Below are 16,220 nucleotides of genomic sequence, written 5' to 3' on the forward strand. Positions count from 1 at the left end.
GTTCTTGTGAAACACAACTAGCTCTTTATACTCATGAAATAATGAGTGCTATCAACGGGATGTCAAATTGATGCCACATTTTTAGATTTCCATAAGGCTTTGGACACCGATCCTCACAAGCGTCTTCTAACCAAACTGCGTGCCTACGGAGTATAGCCTCAGTTGTACGACTGGATTCCTGACTTCCTGTCAGAAAAGTCGCAGTTCGTAGTAATAGACGGAAAGTTGTCGAATAGGGTAGCTGTAGGGGTAGGGGTAGGGGTAGGATCTGGCGTTCTCCGAGAAAGTGTAAAAGGTTTTCTTCTGTTCTTGATCTACATAAACGATTTAGGAGACAGAGTAGCGCTCTTAGATAGTTTTTCAGATGATGCCGTCGTTTGCTGTCTTGTTAAGTCGTCGGACGATAAAAACGACGTGCAAAATGATTGACAATGTAATGGTTGAAGCAGAAGAAAAGAATTAAAATTTCTTTTGCGGCCGGGACTCTTAAACTGGGTCTTTTTGCTTGCTAGATATCCGTATGGTGCAAAAAGTGGCAATTGATTCTAAATAATGAGAAGTGTGAAGTAATCTGTATGAGTACTTAAATGAATCCGCTAAATTAGGCTGTAAACTCAACTAAATGCTTAGAGATTATAAATATGACTTAAATTGGAGTGATCACATTGACGATGCGATGGAACAAGCAAAACAAAGGCTGCGATTTACTGACAGATGTACTAACGAGACTGCTTACACCAAGCTTGTCCGCTTTCTTCTGGAGTATTGTTGTGCGGCGTCGGATCCGCATCTGATGGGACTGACAGAGGACATAAAGTTCAAAGAAAGACAACACGTAGTATAGCGAAATGCGGGACAGAGTGCCACGGGTGTGGTACACGAATTGGTGTGGCAGTAAATAAAACAAAGCCATTTTTCGCTGCGACAGGACCTTCTTATGAAATTTCGATCACCAACTTTCTCAGAGTGTGAAAATTTTTTGTTGGCGTCCTCCTACATAGGGGAGAAGTGATCATTGCAATAAAATAATAGATATAAAAGCTCGCACGAAAAGATTTAAGTGTTTGTTTTTCGCGCACACCGTTAGAGTGGAGCTGTTGAGGAACAGCTTGGAGATGGTTCGATGATCTGTCAGCCAGGCACTTAATTGCAAATTGCAGAGCAACCATGAAGTAAAAGGTGGAAATATAATACCGCTATGGATCTTGAAAGGAGATTGCCCTCGTCCAATTTATACTACTGCTGCATCTATAGAGATTTAGACATCGACAAACGTCATTCTAAGCACATTTCCTTTATTTTCAGTAGGCTTCTATTCCGTCAACTATTGATTGGAACAGTACCGTACGAGCAGAGGGTCAATGTTCGTAAATTGACCTCTCGCATTATCATCCTCCTTAATTCACGTACAATATAAAATTTGTGTAATAAGAGACTTAGGGATCCACATTCGCTCTCTCTTAAAGCAATTCTTGTTGTAATACGTTGGCGTCATCGTGAGAGTACGTATTCTAACCTGTCTTCAGATGCTGATAAAGATAAAACTTAAGGTGGAGTAACAGATGTGCTTGTTTCGGAACAGGATGTAGGAACTTAAGCAATCTTAGACGTTTCCGTAGATAGCACTTGTACTTTCGCAATAGGAAGAGCCATAAAACTGGACGGATCGTTTCTAATTACGTCGACCTGATTTCTACAAACCCTGTACGTTAGTACAGTCCTTCACAACATTAAGTGGGCAAATAATATTTTTCCTTGTGGCGAAAAATTTTGTAAGTTTCTAAAAAAATGTGGCTAATAGTTTCTAGTAACGTACGTAATCATTAGATAAATCGTAACTCGGTATTTTATTTCCCAGAAATTGATGACTTTCGGAAATGCAGTTACATATACCGCTTAGTCAGCAGGATAAAGTGGCAATTATGCACAGCCATAAACGATGAAAATTAGTCCAAAAACAGTTAATGAAAACATATTAACGAACTGTCCTAAAACATCGAAACAAGTACAACATACCTTGCGAAAAAACTGTAAACTCCTATTTAATGTCTTCGTTTTGGTTACACAAGTTTCAGTGTCAAGAACCAGGAGAAATGGTAAGGACGCAAGATATGGGACTCCTACCGTCGAAGAACGAAGCTCTAAAAGCCTACCGAATTCTGTGTATTATCCCTGAATAACTTCAGGTAAATGCTGAGGGCGTGAACGATTTTGCTCTACATAATTGTCTAGTTACTTTCTTCTCTCTCCAGTGACGTGTTTCGGCAAATCGTTAACCTCTGCATCTCCTCCTTTCGATGCTGTGTACGGTCATCTTTGATAAAATTTGTTTCTGGGCAGCATAAAAGTGACAGAACGGTGCAAAGCGCGTGATTGTCGCGTCAGGTCGTAAACTATTTTGTTCTGCGGGTGTCATGACTCTTCCCGGATTAGCGAATATAAGAACACAGAGATAGCGAATTAATAGGTAGCTAAGTTTATTCGATTAGAACATTAACATTCTATATCGTTCATAACTAACGAAAGAAATTTTGTGGCATCCAACGTCGACGCTTTCACAGCCAGTTGCTGGACATAATTTAGTATGCAGCTGACAGTAGTAGGGTGCATGTGCAGTATAGGCACATAAGAGCAGTAAGAGCGGGTCTTGTTCCCTCAGCCGAAGAACTGCTCAGCCAAAAGCGATTTGTTGAGTAGAACGTCTTCCTGTAATCACCTGTGATGTTACTTCAGTGGGCCGTATAGCTTGAAAGTGTTTCATTCAGGGGAGATCATCGAAAGGAAGTGAAGACTTGTGGTTAAAGTGGTAGTCTTAAAAACTGAACCACCTAATTTCAATTAGCAATGCTTTGTATTGGATTACGAATGGTGTGACACTGTGTTTAAATATTTCGTAATGTGTGAGAAATCAACCCTTTAACTCGGAAGATAATTACCCCGTCTTAAAACACTTCCGTTAATGATAATTGTTATTTTGACACAAATATGCCAGAATTTATGTAAACCTACAATTTTGTCGACTGCTTGGTGATGGAAAGCAGCCGTTAGTGATAGCCTGTATAATATTCGATTTCACAGGTGGTGTTTACGCTAAACGTATGCCAATCGGAGCAGATTATTAAACAGCTTGTTACTGACATAGTAAGTTTACAGTGTGTAAAAAGTGATGTGGTGAGTTAAACAAAATATAATTATTGGATCAAAGCAACGGCCAACATGACTTTTATCATCACTTATCGTTGCTCGATGGGAGATGCGCACTAAGATTGCAGCGCGTTACGTTTTATTGTGATGTAAGTTTCTTTCCAGTACTGTAGTAGTAAAGTACTGGAGGAAGGACGGGCGACGAGGGCATATCTCGGGCAGGTAATTTGCGAGTCGCCCAGCTCGGTCGGCAGACGACGCGGGTGTTCGCGTGCCGGCAGAAGTAGCGGACCAGACTGCAGCGGCGGTGCAGGCGGCTCGCACGCCAGTCGATAGCGGGCGGGCCGAGGCCGCGTTCCGACCGCCGTGGCGTGCGCACCTTCTCGTCTTCATTCTCATGTCTGCCTCCGTGTCTGTTTTTTCATTTGCTGTGGCAATTTTAGTCTCAGTAGCTCGGAAATGCGAATATTGCGACTTCTGTTTCTGCCAAAAAATGTGACGATCTCCTGTGCTTAGTTTTTTGTTTAGGCTTTGGTGCTGTTGTCATAGTGCTGCTTGCTTTTTCGTGGAAAACAAGAACCTATGACATTGTAACTTGGACTAGAGATTAGGATCTTCTGTCTTTTAGCGAGGCAACCTAGTGGTTCGCGTAAGAAGTATTTTAAAATTTCACTGGGGTAAGAGCGTAATTGTGGTTAGCAGCTATACACAGCTGTCTAGCTACGGCACTTACGCCGCAATGTAATCAATTTTGGTAGAAGCTGCTGCGAGAATCCGTGGTACGGAATGACATGGCGCCGTTATTAAAACCTGTCAGATTGTGAAGAGTCCGTACGCAATTCATTCCCCTAATCTTGTAACAAAGACAAATGAAGTCTTTCGTCACGAATTCATTCAGGCTCTTTCCGTGCGACAATAAAGCAGCGAATTTACTGTCAGCATGTAGAGTACGCACATTGATTACTTCGATCGGGTGCTCAGCGTTAGAAATACAGCGCTTCCGGTTCACCTGCGCTTGTGGACATACCGCTTCAGTCCTTCGATCGCTCGTGTGGCGGCAACGTACGCGTTCCCCGGTAGCCCGCGAGAGACTTGGCAAGCAGTGCGATGGCGCTGAGGCGCACCACTGGCCGCTGCTGCCGCTGCTGCTGATGCCGCCGAGTCGGGTGGGTGCTGCGATGGGCCTGCTCGGCAAGTGCTGCAAGTGCCTCTCCGCCCAGAACGGTCGCAGGCGGCGTCCGGAGGCGGCCGACGGTCAGTCCCTCTTCTCCTCAGCCAACTAGTCGCTAAAACAGCTCACTACCTTAGTAAGGCGTTCATATTTGGGCGGATCATTATGTAATGTGTGGGCCCCTTCGGTCTCTTACCACACCGTGCAGTGCGCGAAACACAGGTCCACCGCAGTTATATTGCCCGCAAAGAGCGAATGTCAATAGTTCTGAACAGCTTGGGTAATACCTGAGGCCTTAACTGTGGAACGAAACCAAGTTCTTGTGGTCCGTCCGTTGTGAGGAGAGGGACGGGGAGAAATGAATGCTTCCAGAAGTGCAGTAAACTTTACTCTGAAGTTAAATCACCGTGTCCTGAAGCGTTCTTCCGTAACACAGTTTATATAAAGTTTAATGGGGAAAATAAAAAATTTGATGGAAGTCTCCCTAATTACCTGTTGCAGTTCCAGACATGACACTAGTTCTTTGCTAACGAACAGATGAAGGCTGCATTACTTTAAATATGTTTTTCTTTCTGTTTCAGGGCGTGTACACGCCGCTGTAGTTTCCGGGGTAAATCTCCAAACTCGTAGTGTGACGGTAGAATGGATAGAGAGAGGAGAGACGAAGGGCAAGGAGGTAAGTTTGTATCAATAGCTCTTTCAAAGGCGTACTAAACCAGTTTTACCTCAAATTAATTGATTGCATTTCATAAAGCCACTTACCTGTTTCATTGTTATCGCCGCAACAAATAAGCTTGTCGCTTAACAGACATTTTTGCTTCCAGTGTCTTCTTTATGTATTAGTGGTACACTGCGGACAGTTACAAGCTTGGCAGAAGATTTAGTACGTTAAACTAGCATGTCATAAAGTCACATGAAGCAAAAAGTCTAGTAAACATGGGCTCTAAAATGCATGATTACTTAATCTTAGATAATGTGAAACAAATCTCTTCTGCTGCAAACTCTTCGCTTTCCGTATTTTGAGAAGCCTTATTATAGACCAAAACAAAATATGCCCAGTTAACATGAGCTCCAAAATGCATACCTTAAGAGATATTAGCAATTTTTCATTCTCGCTACTCTTTAACAAATCTCTATTAACAAGTGCTCAGCCGGCCGTGGTGGCCGTGGGGTTCTAGGCGCTTCAGTCCGGAACCGCGGGACTGCTACGGTTGCAGGTTCGAATCCTGCCTCGGGCATGGATGTGTGTGATGTCCTTAGGTTAGTTAGGTTTAAGTAGTTCTACGTTCTAGGGGACAGATGACCTAAGATGTTAAGTCCCACAGTGCTCAGAGCCATTTGAACCATTTTTTAACAAGTGCTCATTGCTCTTAAATTGTGCATTTTAGAAGCTGTGTTTACAGGACAATTCTTTCTTGTTTTTCGTCAATAGTACGTCTTACTTAAGTATGAAAAGCAAAGAGCGCGCTGTAGAAGAGATTTGTTTCACAGTATCGAAGGTGAAGTGCTCGTAGATATTGAGTTACGAATTTTAGAGCCCATGTTTAGTAGACTTTCTTGATCCGAATGATCATTCCTGTCAGATATCTGAATATTGACCATTACTTCTGTGGCACCCTGTACTGGTACCAGCTGAATCCGCTTTCGTCCATCTGAGAAAGACACGGACATAGTCATTATTCGGCAAACGAGTATAGCAAATAGGATGGTTTTTACGACAACTGAATTGTTTTTCTTTACCACGATGGTGTTAAATATTGTGGCGGTTAATCTTTAAAAAATTCGATGACAGAACTCTTTATTAGTGCTTAAGATATGTGTGATGAAATAAAGCTTCACTTAACCTGATTTTGGGATAGTTCTTAGTCCTGTTCTGTAGCTATTTCTGCAATTTGTATGGTTCCAGTTTTGCGGTGCCAATGATATTCAAAAGATCGTGCATGATGATAAATGGCCGATAACACTGTTCGACATGGGTTGTATTTCTGATATTAAGGTATGTGCTTCTAGACCATTTTACCGTGGGAAATTCAAATATGTTATCAAAATATCGTTGTCAGGGATACTTTTTATGTAATATGTATATACGAGGTGCGGCTAGAAAAAAACCGGACTGATGCTGGAAAAAACATTTATTTACAATTATTTACAATTTCATGTTGTCTCCTTCAATGTACTCTCCTCCTCGGTCTCTACACCGTTCCATACGAATTTTCCACTGTTCATAGCATTGCTGCAGATCATTTTCGGTAAGTCCATACATTACTTCCGTCGCTTTTTCTTTTACTGCTTCAACAGTCTCAAATCTAGTTCCTTTCAAAGCTGACTTGACTTTAGGGAAAAGAAAAAAGTCACAGGGGGCCAAATCAGGTGAGTAGGGTGGATGATCTAAGGTGGGAATGTTGTGTTTTGCCAAAAACGTCTTCACTGACAACGCACTGTGAGCTGGGGCATTGTCTTGGTGAAGGATCCATGACTTTTTTCTCCACAAATCGTTCCGTTTTCTCCGTACTCGCTCACGTAGGGTAGCCAGGACGCTAATGTAGTAATGCTGATTCACTGTTTGTCCCTCTGGTACCCAATCAATGTGCATAATCCCTTTGATTTAAAAAAAACAATCATCATTGCCTTGAATTTCGATTTTGACATTCGTGCTTTTTTTTGTCGTGGAGAACCAGGAGTTTTCCAATGCATCGATTGGCGTTTAGTTTCGGGATCGTAAGTAAAAAACCACGATTCATCGCAAGTAATAACATTTTGTAAGAAGGTGGGATCACTTTCAATGTTTTCCAGGATGTCAAGAAATCATTCTTCGGCGTTCCTTCTGTTCAGTTGTGAGACACTTTGGAACCATTTCTGAACACACTTTGTTCATGTTGAAACTTTCATGAAGAACCTGCCTAACACTTTCCTTGTCAACTCCTGTTAACTCAGACACTGCTCTGATTGTTAAACGGCGATCTTGTCGAACAAGTTTACCGATTTTTTCAATGTTTGCATCAGTTTTTGCTGACAATGGTCTGCCAGTGCGAGTGTCATCACTGGTGCCTTCGCGGCCATCTTTAAATCGTTTAAACCACTCAAACACTTGTGTTCGCGATAAACAATCATCGCCGTACACTTGTTGTAACATTACAAACGTTTCACTTGCAGATTTTCCTAGTTTGAAACAAAATTTGATGTTAACGCGCTGTTCTTTCTGTACACTCAACATTTTCCGACGCACAGACAAAACGTAAACTACTTAAAACAGACGCCACGGGCAGACTGAGTGCAGGAGGCAGATGAAACTCGAGCAGTAGGCGGAGCGAGAGTCACGTGACAGGCCACGCGACTTTCAGCCTTATTGCATTCGTTTTATTGTTTCACTAGTACTAGTCCGGTTTTTTCTGTATGTATATATGTATATTCACAATTCATGGCAAACACAGAGACGTTACAGAGAAATACGGGTATGTTGCCGCATCCAGTAGTGATAATAGAACGTGATAATTTCTTGTGCAACAGCAGGTGGGAAGAATCAGACATCATTAGGTTATCCACCGCCACACCTATTTCATTAAGACCACCTAAAACATCTCATTAACTCGAACGGCGACAGCCGGTCGCTGCCTCGGCAGTAAAGCTTCCTGCCTCCTAGGGGCAGGTGCATCGAGTTTACAACAGTGGTGTTAGCCGCAATTTGTGTCAGTCTTAACGAGTGGGTGTTTTGGCTGACAAGTAATTGTCTGTCATATTTCCGAGCACGGGTGAATTTTTTAGTTCCTGTGTGTAAACTGATTGAGCCTGGTGCTGAAGGTAAAATGACTGCTTGTTTTTACACAGCAGCGTTCCTCTAGTTCGCTACTATCAATTTAATACAGGTGTATTACCAAAGTGGTATTTTTAAATTTGCAGAAATGCCACGTCGTCGTGGAAGTCGATATAAGCCGGACAACTTCTGCTACTCTGTGGGAAGTTCACTTTTGCCATAAATAAGAAGATAATTTCTTCAGTCATAAAGAAAGCATACAAACATTACTTTGGAGTTGAGGTAGGAGACAAAGAATGGGCACCACATTTCTGTTGTGCTACATGTTACTGCAAACTAATTCAGTGGTGGAAAGGTAAAGAGAATGTGGCCTTGTTTGCTGTTCCCATGGTGTGGTGGGAGCCTAAGGACCATGTTACTGATTGTTATTTCTGTCTAACAAAAATTCAGGGTTTTACAAACAAAAAGTCGAGGAGGCACATTGTTTACCCAGATCTGCCTTCAGCTAGAATGCCAGTGCAGCATTCCGACAACCTTCCAGTACCTTCAAGAGCTCGAGGTCAAATTCCGAGTGACAGTGAAATAAGTAGTACTGAAGAAATCACAGATGAGATTCTTTATATCACTGCACAAGTGAGTCATCCCCACATTTGTTAACACAGGCAGATTTAAATGATTTAGTACGTGATCTAGGACTAAGTAAACAAAAGGCGCAGCTGATTGGTTCAAGATTACAAGAGTATAATCTACTGCACCAAAGTACTAAAATCAGTGTGTTCAGGCACAGAGAACATGCCTTTATTTCTTATTTTTCAACTGACGAAGCACTGACATTTTGCAATGATGTTGCTGGCCTGATGAAAGTGCTGAACTGCACTTATATTTCACAGCAGTGGAGACTTTTCATAGATGCATCGAAAAAAAGTCTGAAGGGTGTTTTGCTCAATTAAGGAAATAAAATACCCTCTGTTGCAGTAGCTTACGCTAGTTTGACAAAAGACAATTACGAATTCGTACAAAGGATGCTAAATTCATTAAAATACAATGAACACAAATGGAAAATATGTGCAGATTTCCAGGTAATTGCTATGGTACTGGAACGCAACAAGGCTACACAAAGTATGCCTGTTTTCTTTGCGAGTGGGATAGTCGAGACCGAAATTCTCACTACGTGAAAAAGAAATGGCCTAGGCGAAGATGAAAAGTTGGCGAAAAGAATGTACAACGTGAAAGTCTGGTAGCTCCTGAATATATACTACTTCCAGCGCTTCACATCAAACTTGGCCTGATGAAACAATTCGTGAAGGCCATGGATCCAACAGGCTGTGGGTTTGCATATCTAGCTACCAAATTCCCCGGTCTTTCAGCTGCAAAAATAAAGGAAGGTGTATTTGTGGGCCCACAAATCAGGGAGCTGCAGAAAGATGCAAATTTTGAAGCATGTTTAACTTATAAAGAAAAAACCGCATGGGATTGTTTCAAGATGGTGATGGAAAACTTCCTCGGAAGATGAAGAGCTACTAACTACAAAGCAATGGTGAAGTATATGATCAAAGCGTATCAGGATTTGGGGTGCAATATGTCTTTGAAGATACATATGATGGACTCTCATCTGGACTACTTCACAGAGTGTTGTAGTCACGTATCGGATGAATATGGGGAACGATTCCATAAAGACATCTCTACCATAGAAAGGCGCTATGAAGGGAAGTGGGTACCTTCTATGTTAGCAGATTATTGTTGGAATATCATTCGAGAGAAGAAAGATTCACAATATAAGAGAAAAAAGTGATGTGCATTACAAGGCAGTGGCTCATTGTCAATTTTCTGTAATTTCTCATGTAAAATAAATGCTTCAAAGTGTATACACAAAGGTTACTGTGTTAGATCCCACCCTCCATTAATGTGATGAACTTACAACATCATAAAGATGTGCATTTGTTTGTCGAATTTCACCTTACGTTTGCTGCACTGTATCAGAAACTGAAAAGAGAAATAAAATTGTGATTACTCATAAACTATCCCTGACAGAAAAAAACCAAAAACAGTTTTCAATTCAGCACTCAAAATACAACTAGCTCTGACGATCTCGGGTGCGGATTTGTGGGTGCAACTAGGGCCTCTGCTCAGTGGGTGATAAAATTACATCTGGTTGGCTACTGCACCCTCTAATAAACTCCGCGCTATCAAGGTGACTACTGCAGTATGGTACTCCTCCTTCCGTTTGTCTCAAAAAGAATCCAACGTTGTTTGCCGCCTCCACATCGATCACACCAGATTAACCCACAGTTTTATATTCGTGTGGCTCTTCCTTCCTTCGAATTCTTTCCTTCTGGTGTTGGATAACAACACACGGAGAATTTAATTGGTTCTTAATTTTCCCCGAGAAAACTTTCTTCATTATAATCCAATGTTTTGAACTGCCTCCAGGTCGGATAGGGTGCTTGGCGAAGCCATCCGCGCCGGTCATACTTCTTTAACTAGGTTTAATTGCTTTTGGATGCGGTTAGACCCTTCTTCTGCTGCATCTTATTTTACTTTCTTAGGACTTCCCTATCATATAGCACTAATATGAAGGCAAGACCTCAAGTACCCCTTATCCTTGATACTAGCTAATGATAAAAGAACAGTTGAATTTTTTTAAGCTTCCTTCGCGAAAATTGGTTCTGTTTCGATCTTTAACGGCCTGACCAAAACGGATCGGGAATGGGACGGTTGTGCAGATGACACCCCTCGTCACATGCCGAGTCCCGGGGACACTAGACGTTGCCCACCCCTCTAACTCTCTACCATATTTTACTATTGTCGGTCTTACTGGCGTTCATTATGTTTTTAGCCTTTCCAGTTTCACTGTTGCAGACCTCGCGGCTAGAAGGAATTATTTTTTACTGTCTCTCTGTACGTAGAGTTGGAGGTCAGACGTGGGGGTGGTGATTCTCCTCTGCCCCCTGACCTGCAGACTAGCCCAAATCATATTTTTACCTCTCTTTAATTTATTTCTTATATCTGGCTTCAGGGTTTATGTCGATTTTACCAGTCCTGATACTATCGCAATGGAACCAAATAAGCTCCACTAACTCCATGTGGATTTCATTTCCCGTTGCACGAGTGACTGATGGTCTCGCTCCTTAGTACCTTAACCCCCAAAACCAACTAGCCATAACATGTAATGTTGAGACATCACAGAGGGTGGGGCCAGCTTCTAGTATCATGTTGTCGTACTGCAATATGCATACTTTTCTCTAAATGTTTTAGACCACCATTTGCATAATTTTGACAAAGTATTGAACTCAGTGAAACTTAACGGAATTAGTACTAATGTAAGTAGGTGCAATTATTTAACATGTCGACAAGTTTTTAAAATTCTACATAATTTTTTTTTCTTGTGTGTTATACAGACAGTAAAATTTGTTTCCTATGTGACATGGTCTTAAATGTGACATTTTCTGCACTGCATCCAAACAAGATAGCCTGCAGCTACTGATAGTATAGCCACAATAATCGGCATTTTTAATTCGCAAATTTTGCGTTTGGCCCCTTAACACTTCTGTGTTATGGATGAAATCCTTGGGTTGAGTAGAGGTTTGTAGTGCGTCTGTAAAGATATTGCATGTAGTGATTGACTTAATCTTGTTTCTTGAAATTAAAAATCTAAGTGGTTTCATTTTACCAGAAAAAGTTATAGTGCATTATAAATTTCACGAACAATTTTCTAGCATGCACGGTGCATAAATTGCTAATCAAGGCTTTTGTGGACGATTGGTAACATGACCTTTATCAGTACACTCCCACCCGCCGCGCAGAGTGGTCGCATGGTTAGATGCGCCATGTCACGGATAGCGCAGCCCCTTCCGCCGGGGGCTCGAGTCCGCTCTCTGGCGTGTGTTGTGTGGTGGGTTGTGTGGTGTGGTGTGGTGGGTTGTGTGGTGTGGTGGGTTGTGTGGTGGGTTGTGTGGTGTGGTGTGGTGGGTTGTGTGGTGTGGTGTGGTGGGTTGTGTGGTGTGGTGTGGTGGGTTGTGTGGTGTGGTGTGGTGGGTTGTGTGGTGTGGTGTGGTGGGTTGTGTGGTGTGGTGTGGTGGGTTGTGTGGTGTGGTGTGGTGGGTTGTGTGGTGTGGTGTGGTGGGTTGTGTGGTGTGGTGTGGTGGGTTGTGTGGTGTGGTGTGGTGGGTTGTGTGGTGTGGTGTGGTGGGTTGTGTGGTGTGGTGTGGTGGGTTGTGTGGTGTGGTGTGGTGGGTTGTGTGGTGTGGTGTGGTGGGTTGTGTGGTGTGGTGTGGTGGGTTGTGTGGTGTGGTGTGGTGGGTTGTGTGGTGTGGTGTGGTGGGTTGTGTGGTGTGGTGTGGTGGGTTGTGTGGTGTGGTGTGGTGGGTTGTGTGGTGTGGTGTGGTGGGTTGTGTGGTGTGGTGTGGTGGGTTGTGTGGTGTGGTGTGGTGGGTTGTGTGGTGTGGTGTGGTGGGTTGTGTGGTGTGGTGTGGTGGGTTGTGTGGTGTGGTGTGGTGGGTTGTGTGGTGTGGTGTGGTGTGGTGGGTTGTGTGGTGTGGTGTGGTGTGGTGGGTTGTGTGGTGTGGTGTGGTGGGTTGTGTGGTGTGGTGTGGTGGGTTGTGTGGTGTGGTGTGGTGGGTTGTGTGGTGTGGTGTGGTGGGTTGTGTGGTGTGGTGTGGTGGGTTGTGTGGTGTGGTGTGGCGGGTTGTGTGGTGTGGTGTGGCGGGTTGTGTGGTGTGGTGTGGTGGGTTGTGTGGCGGGTTGTGTGGTGTGGCGGGTTGTGTGGTGTGGCGGGTTGTGTGGTGTGGCGGGTTGTGTGGTGTGGTGTGGCGTGGCGGGTTGTGTGGTGTGGTGTGGCGTGGCGGGTTGTGTGGTGTGGTGTGGCGTGGCGGGTTGTGTGGTGTGGTGTGGCGTGGCGGGTTGTGTGGTGTGGTGTGGCGTGGCGGGTTGTGTGGTGTGGTGTGGCGTGGCGGGTTGTGTGGTGTGGTGTGGTGTGGCGGGTTGTGTGGTGTGGTGTGGTGTGGTGTGGCGGGTTGTGTGGTGTGGTGTGGTGTGGCGGGTTGTGTGGTGTGGTGTGGTGTGGTGTGGCGGGTTGTGTGGTGTGGTGTGGTGTGGCGGGTTGTGTGGTGTGGTGTGGTGTGGCGGGTTGTGTGGTGTGGTGTGGCGTGTGGTGTGGCGTGTGGTGTGGCGGGTTGTGTGGTGTGGTGTGGTGTGGTGTGGCGGGTTGTGTGGTGTGGTGTGGTGTGGTGTGGTGTGGCGGGTTGTGTGGTGTGGTGTGGTGTGGTGTGGTGTGGCGGGTTGTGTGGTGTGGTGTGGTGTGGTGTGGTGTGGTGTGGCGGGTTGTGTGGTGTGGTGTGGTGTGGTGTGGTGTGGTGTGGCGGGTTGTGTGGTGTGGTGTGGTGTGGTGTGGTGTGGTGTGGTGTGGTGTGGTGTGGCGGGTTGTGTGGTGTGGTGTGGCGTGGCGGGTTGTGTGGTGTGGTGTGGTGTGGTGTGGCGGGTTGTGTGGTGTGGTGTGGCGTGGCGGGTTGTGTGGTGTGGTGTGGTGTGGTGTGGCGGGTTGTGTGGTGTGGTGTGGTGTGGTGTGGTGTGGCGGGTTGTGTGGCGTGTGGTGTGGCGTGTGGTGTGGCGTGTGGTGTGGCGTGTGGTGTGGTGTGGTGTGGTGTGGTGTGGTGTGGCGGGTTGTGTGGTGTGGTGTGGTGTGGTGTGGCGGGTTGTGTGGTGTGGTGTGGTGTGGTGTGGTGTGGCGGGTTGTGTGGTGTGGTGTGGCGGGTTGTGTGGTGTGGTGTGGCGGGTTGTGTGGTGTGGTGTGGCGGGTTGTGTGGTGTGGTGTGGCGGGTTGTGTGGTGTGGTGTGGCGGGTTGTGTGGTGTGGTGTGGTGTGGTGTGGCGGGTTGTGTGGTGTGGTGTGGTGTGGTGTGGCGGGTTGTGTGGTGTGGTGTGGTGTGGTGTGGCGGGTTGTGTGGTGGGATGGGTTGGGTTGTGTTGGGTTGTGTGGTGGTGTGGTGGGTTGGGTTGGGTTGGGTGGTTGTGTGGTGGTGTGGTGGGTTGGGTTGGGTTGGGTTGGGTGGTTGTGTGGTGGTGTGGTGGGTTGGGTTGGGTTGGGTTGGGTGGTTGTGTGGTGGTGTGGTGGGTTGGGTTGGGTTGGGTTGGGTGGTTGTGTGGTGGTGTGGTGGGTTGGGTTGGTGTGTGTGTGTGTGTTAGCTTAAGTTAAAGTAGTGTGTAAGTCACGGGATTGATGACCTCAGCAGTTCGGTCCCTTAGCTGTTCACACACATTTCAACATTTGAGTACACTCTTGCCCCCTTCCCTTACACTCTTGCCCCCTTCCCTTCCCCCCTTCCCTTCCCCCCACTCCCTCCACACCTCAAGAGTTTATAATTATTTTTAATTTAATAGCATGACAGTTGTAACTGAAGAGGACCTAATGAGTTCTTGTATAATAACCATTTTGTAGTGGAACAAAATCCACCAAGCATCTACAATGTTTATGAAATTCAATGCCAAACCAATTTCAGAGTTTAGTGGTTGGTCTGCTAATAAATTCATAAAAATGATTTTTCGTGAATCTCCTTCCTCTGCACAGATGCGGGACGATTGCAATCAGATGCTGGTGTCTTTAAACCTGAAGTTGGTCGCAGGAGGAAGCATTTGCAGCATGGCTGATATCATTGCTTCGTGACGATTGTCTACGATAATAGAAATGTCTCGCGAAAGTGACGAAGGTTCGAGAAAGCACATTGTAATGTAGCACACATTCAGATATAGTACTAATCTGTAGTAATCAACAGGAATTTAGATTGAACTTCTTAAACACTTACTATGCTTGAAGACTTGCAATGGTGAGAAGTGACCGTGTCTGTCGAACTCGTCAGACCACTGAGGAACGGAACTAGGTTGGCAAGAGTCGCAAAGTCATGTACAGACAATTCACGAGTTCAAATGTGAGAGGTTTGTGTGAAGAGAGGAAGGACCACATTAATTCCGGGTGTGAACGGCGGTGTGGGGCCAACGTCTTTTCCAGGACTAACAAATTAGTTTTCGCGCCGATCGTCCGCTCTGGTAAAAATATTGAACGGAACTACAGTAGTCTGTGAACGTGCATTTAAAAGCTGCTCACGTTGAAATATCATATAAAATGGCTAAAACACGCTCTCACAGCTCACGTGCAATACTTAGCACCACAGTTAATACACTGTACAACGCAAAGGATCACATTTCGAAACCTGGTAATTGTCTCCTTTTGCGATGCAGAAGTTTGAAATGCCCCTCTGCGGGTCCAGGGCTTAGAATATACCAGAGGTATCCCTGCCTGTCGCAAGAGGCGACTAAAAGGAGTCTCACTTCTCGGCCCTATAAGTTCAGGTCCCATTTTATGGTTTGATGTGCCACTTTCCAAATTCCACAGAAGTGCAGGCCATACAGGGCCTTACGTGTTGCACGAGTTAACCATAGTGCCCTTAGATTTGATCTCCTGAACCTCTTGTCATGGCTTTGCATCTCCACCTTTAGTTGAGCTATTTGGGCGATGAAACTTTCTGGGGTATGTCATCTTCTTCCGTTGTCTCCTGTCCTCTTTCGCCCCCAAGACAATGTTGGATTTCTCTGCGCCCAATATCCAGCACAGTAGCCAGTCCGTTGTGGTGGGGCAATCATGTACCCATTTGGTGATAGCCCCCAGACAACACAGCGATCGCACTGCTGATGCCTGAGCTGTAAACTCCCCACGCATGCCAAGGAGTAGATGCCTGTCTTCCTGGGGCATCAGGACTCCCAGCAATGTCCATTATGGCAGTTGGCCATTGCTGTGGCTTGGTGGCGCCCGTGGGGAGAGCCCCTGATCTGAGTCGGTGGCATCAGGGCGGATAACCCACAATGAAGTGGACTAAGTCATCTCTTGCTGGTGACCGTACGGCGCCAGCAGTCTCTAAGAAGGGCAAGATGGAGTACAATGCTGCAGAGTTGACCCTGAACGGTTTCCCTCCCTCACTACACCATGGGAGGAACGTAGGGCTACAGAAAGAAGAGAGCCATATTGTCCTCGGTATTTAGTCTGTAGCAGAATGGACGAGGACTCCTCTCTACGTATGAAGGCTCAATTTTTTTGTTGAACATCTTGAGGATAAGTTCGGGGAAGTGACAGCGCTGTCCAAGATTAGAAGCGGGGCAGTCTTGATTC

The 16,220-nt window shown here is 45.2% G+C and overlaps 1 protein-coding gene across 3 annotated transcripts in view; it reads left to right on the forward strand.

The window, feature by feature from the left end:
• The window catches only part of LOC126480723 (kinesin-like protein Klp10A), a 327,696-nt gene that overhangs the window by 121,198 nt on the left and 190,278 nt on the right, over positions 1–16,220 (forward strand). For all 3 annotated transcript variants that reach the window (XM_050103985.1, XM_050103986.1, XM_050103987.1), the window contains exon 2: positions 4,897–4,991. In XM_050103985.1, coding sequence (XP_049959942.1) covers positions 4,897–4,991 — 95 coding nt within the window. The remainder of the gene's footprint in view (positions 1–4,896; positions 4,992–16,220) is intronic.

Source organism: Schistocerca serialis, chromosome 5, assembly GCF_023864345.2.
Source record: "Schistocerca serialis cubense isolate TAMUIC-IGC-003099 chromosome 5, iqSchSeri2.2, whole genome shotgun sequence".
NCBI classification, from domain to species: Eukaryota; Metazoa; Arthropoda; class Insecta; order Orthoptera; family Acrididae; genus Schistocerca; species Schistocerca serialis.